The sequence below is a fragment of the Mus caroli genome, chromosome 7, assembly GCF_900094665.2.
Source record: "Mus caroli chromosome 7, CAROLI_EIJ_v1.1, whole genome shotgun sequence".
NCBI classification, from domain to species: Eukaryota; Metazoa; Chordata; class Mammalia; order Rodentia; family Muridae; genus Mus; species Mus caroli.
Genome location: NC_034576.1, coordinates 1,237,941 through 1,242,309, shown reverse-complemented (window position 1 = coordinate 1,242,309; position 4,369 = coordinate 1,237,941). Strand labels below are relative to the sequence as shown.

The 4,369-nt window shown below is 50.7% G+C and overlaps 1 protein-coding gene across 1 annotated transcript in view; it reads left to right on the top strand.

The window, feature by feature from the left end:
- Positions 1 to 4,011, top strand: part of Ptprh (protein tyrosine phosphatase receptor type H) — a 49,928-nt gene extending 45,917 nt beyond the window's left edge. The window contains exons 13-18 of the mRNA XM_021166098.1: positions 771 to 847; positions 955 to 1,089; positions 2,371 to 2,493; positions 2,610 to 2,770; positions 3,624 to 3,759; positions 3,847 to 4,011. Of these exons, the coding sequence (XP_021021757.1) occupies positions 771 to 847; positions 955 to 1,089; positions 2,371 to 2,493; positions 2,610 to 2,770; positions 3,624 to 3,759; positions 3,847 to 4,011 (797 nt within the window). The remainder of the gene's footprint in view (positions 1 to 770; positions 848 to 954; positions 1,090 to 2,370; positions 2,494 to 2,609; positions 2,771 to 3,623; positions 3,760 to 3,846) is intronic.
- The last annotated feature ends 358 nt before the right edge of the window (positions 4,012 to 4,369 follow it).

Genomic DNA, 4,369 nt, shown 5'->3' with positions numbered 1-4,369 from the left:
TGTGTGTGTGTGTGTGTGTGTATGTGTGTATTGTATGTGGGTGCCATGGAGACCAGACGCTTTGTGTAACGGGCTGATTTTCAGATGGTTTTGCATCACCCAACATGAGTGTTGGGAACTGAGCTCAGGTCCTCTACAAGAGAACCAAATGCTCTCTTGTATCCACTGAGCCATCTCCCCAGCCCTTAGTTTCTGGTGGAGGTCCAGAGAACAGCCTGCACTAGTCAGTTCTCTCCTTCCACTCTGTGGGTACCAGGGATTAAACTCAGTCCATCAGGTTTGGTGCCTTTACCTGCTGAGCCTTCTTTGCTGTCCCGGAACTCACTCTGGAGAACATGCTGGCCTTGAACTCACAGAGATCTGCTAGTCTCTGCCTCTGCCTCCTGAGTGCTGGGATTAAAGGCGCTCACCACCACCGCCCGGCTGATTCTCCCACCTTTACTCCCAAGTGCTTGCTTTATAGGCATCACCATACTTGGTTTAATACAGTTCCAGGGAAACTGTAATCTGGAACTTACCAAGTCTGGCTGGTCTATAAGCCTAAGGCATCCTCTTGTCTCTCCCTCCTCAGTTCTTGGTTTGCGAGCACATGCTACAATGCCCAACTTTTTAGATATGGTTTCTGGATCCTGAACTGAGGTCACTTTCAATGCCCAACTTTTTAGATATGGTTTCTGGATCCTGAACTGAGGTCACTTTACCAGCTGAGCTGTCTCCCCAGACCCTCTCACAGCCTGCTTGTCATTGTTGATACTGGTGTGTTTTCTTAGATGACTGGTCCCGGGTTCCCCTGCAGCCCCTCCAAGAGGAACCAGGCTCTGACTATATCAACGCCAGCTTTATGCCTGTAAGGTGGCAGCGGGGTGTGGCACTCAATGAGACTGGAGAGATAAAGAACTGAAGGGGGTGGCCATCTGATGACCTCCCTTTGACATGCCTGCTTCCCTCATCTAGGGTCTCTGGGGCCCCAAGGAGTTCATCGCAACCCAGGGTCCCCTGCCTAACACTGTGAGTGATTTTTGGAGAATGGTCTGGGAACAGCAGAGCCACACCCTGGTTATGCTGACCAACTGCATGGAGTCTGGACGGGTGAGAAGAGATTTCTGTCCTGGTGCTAACCCCTGAGCACCAAGTCTTGGCCAGCCCAACTCAGACACTAACTGGGTGCAGTCCCTTCTACATGCCTCTGCATCTCTCCAATATAATTCTAGCCATCTTCCACACAGCACCCATCCCCTCCACCTTTATAATGTCCACAGGTTCATGTTCTGCAACTGTAAGTAAATGCCATGGGCTGGATATTTTATATAGAACAAAGGTTCGTGTGGCTTTTGCTTCTGGAGGGTGGGAAGCTGGAGAGCATCCAGAGCGGGTCTTCTTCCTGCAAGACGGAGAGTATCACGTGGTGAGGCAGAGCGGTGTTCCAGCTCAGGTCTCTTCCTCACCACGTACAGTCATGACTACCCTCAGAACTCCATCTAATCCTAGTCTCTTGCCATAGACCCCCATTTCCAAATGTCATCCATGTATGAATTTGGGGATGAGGCTCTCAGTACATAAGTTTGAGTGCTGGCACAGTCAGATTACATCAAGGCTCCACAGACCTTGAGATTTAGGGATCCTTTGGCCCAGCGAATCTTTTAGACCTGGCACCCATGGGGCCTACCTTGTTGCCAGGGCGGCAAGCATATTCTCGCCTTGATTAGAAGAGCCATATGGAGAGACTGGCTCTTGCTTAATATGCATGAGGCTGTGAGCCCAATCCACAGCACTGTATACACCTTTGAGGTGATGCCAGCCCTATAATCACAGCACTCTGGAGATGGAGGCAGGAAGATCAGAAGTCAAGGCCATCTTTGACTTCAAATCAAGCTCAAGAGATCTTTTTAGGAAGGGGCGGGGAGGGCAGAACATGCAAAATGTATCTTGTTCTCAGGGCTGGGGAAATAACTCAGTGGATAGGGACGTGTAGGCTCAAGTCCAGAGATTGGATCCTGAGAATTGCTCACACTTGCCAGGTGAGCATAGTGACTCATTTGCAAATCTAGCCTTTGGGAGGCAGGGAAATGGAACCTTTGGACCAAGCTGACCTGCCAGACTAGCCATCTCAAGCACGCTCTGTGTTCAATGAGAGACCACTGCCCCAGTAAGTATAGCATAGAGCAGTTGAGGAAGACTCCAGAAAACAACCTCAGGTATCTGAATAGGTATGCACACACAGGCATACTCATTCTCCACAGGGTGCCACCACCACACACACACACACACACACACACACTCGCACGCACTCGCACGCACGCACGCACGCACGCACGCACGCACGCACGCACGCACGCACTCTTTGCTGACTGTCCTTGTCTCCCTTCCCAGGTGAAGTGTGAGCACTACTGGCCCTTGGATGCTCAGCCTTGCATTCATGGGCAGCTGCAGGTAATGTTGATTAGTGAGGAGGCGTCAGAAAACTGGACAGTGAGGCATCTTCAGCTCTTCCATGTGAGTCCCTCTAACCCTACCAGAACCCCTCAAGGTCTCCCTGCAGTGTGTGTCCCAGAGAATTCCCTATTAAGCATAGAAAGTTCTGGAGCCTCTACACCTTCACCTCCTTTCAGATGAAAGAACAGCAGACTCTCTCGTTGCGCCAATTCCACTACCTGGCCTGGCCAGACCATGGAGTTCCTTACTCCCCAGACCCCTTGCTGGCTTTCCGAAAGATGCTTCGGCAATGGATGGATCAGACCAAGGATGGAGGTCCACCCATTGTGCATTGCAGGTGAGTGTCACCTTGTCACTCTGTCCCTGTCCCCAGGGACTCAGTATCCATCACAGACAAGCACCCATACATAAAATTAAAAGTCAAATGACTTTTAAAAGCAATTTTGGGGCTGGACATGGTGGCATACCTGAAATCCAAGCACTTGGAAGGCAGAGGTGGGTGGGTCTTTAAGTTCTAGGCCAGCCTGGTCTTCAGACTGAGTTCCAGGACAACTGGGACTACACAGAGAAACTCAGTTTTTAAAAACCCAAACCTCTGACAGGGGTGGGACACACTCGTAGTCCCAGGACTCAGAAGGCAGAGTTAGTCAGATCTCTCTGAGTTTGAGGCCAGCCTGGTCTGCAGAGAGAGTTCCCAGAGAGCTAGGGCTACACAGAGAAACCCTGTGTGGACAAAAAAAAAAAAAAAAAAAAAAAAAAAAAAAAAAAAAAAAAAAAAAAANAAAAAAAACAAAAAACGAAACAAACAAGACAACAAAACCCCAGAACCGATTTGTTTACTGACTCTTCTTGTAAATTTCATTTCCATGTTACTAGCTGCATGGCCTGGGACATACCTTTCCTCAGCTTTCATTTCGCTATCTGTAAATTGGGTGTGCTGATACATCTTATTTTCATACTCGGGAACACTGTAAAGATGGAGCAGAGCTCACACTAGATGACCCATGCATGCGGAACACCCCAGGCCCAGTCACTGTCTTCCTTTGCTTCCCAAACCTGGAGCAAACTGTGTCTTGCTGAGTACTGCACTTCCTGGGTGTTCCAAAACCATACAATCTCAGCACCTAGAACTCCAGACTTCTCCCCTTCCCCACCCCAGAGGCCTGATTCCTGTCTTGTTCCTTGCCTAGTGCTGGTGTGGGCCGGACGGGCACCCTAATTGCACTGGATGTCCTGCTGCGGCAGCTGGAGTGTGAGGGGCTGGTGGGTCCCTTCAGCTTTGTGAAGAAGATGAGAGAGAGCCGGCCACTGATGGTGCAGACAGAGGTGAGGAGTTTTCGGGGGACAATGTGGGTGTGGTGGGGGGCTGTGGGCCCTTCAGGAAGCACCCCTCATCCTGTGCATCCTCCCCAGGCCCAGTATGTGTTCCTCCACCAGTGCATCTTGAAGTCCCTCCAGAAACCAGCTCCAGCCCTTGTCCCAAAGGAGGCGATGTATGAGAACGTGGCAAGCTTAGTTTATGAGAATGCATCTGCCATCATGGCCCATGAGTCTGAGGTCTCAGCTTCTGGGTGCTGAGCCCAGACACAGAAATACCCAGGCCAGATCTGGACCTGTGCTGAAGCCCAGATACCTGGACCTTCAAGACAACTGAGGATTGAAATCCCAGCCTCCCCAACCCCATGGGAGGGGGTCACTGGAAACGCATCTCCTGTGGTCCAAGGGCAGGAAGGGGCTGGTATACTTCAACTGTGAGCCCTGTGAGTGGTGGAGCTTGAGGACAGGGAGACTGACAGGTAGGGGTGACGGGGTGACTGACAGCTAGGTTTTTTCTTCTTTGAGTGGAGATAGCTACTGCCTGGGTGTGCAGGCTCTCAAACAGACTGGAACCTGGATTCGAAAGAAGGAATCAGGGTCTGGAATTCTACTACCTGAG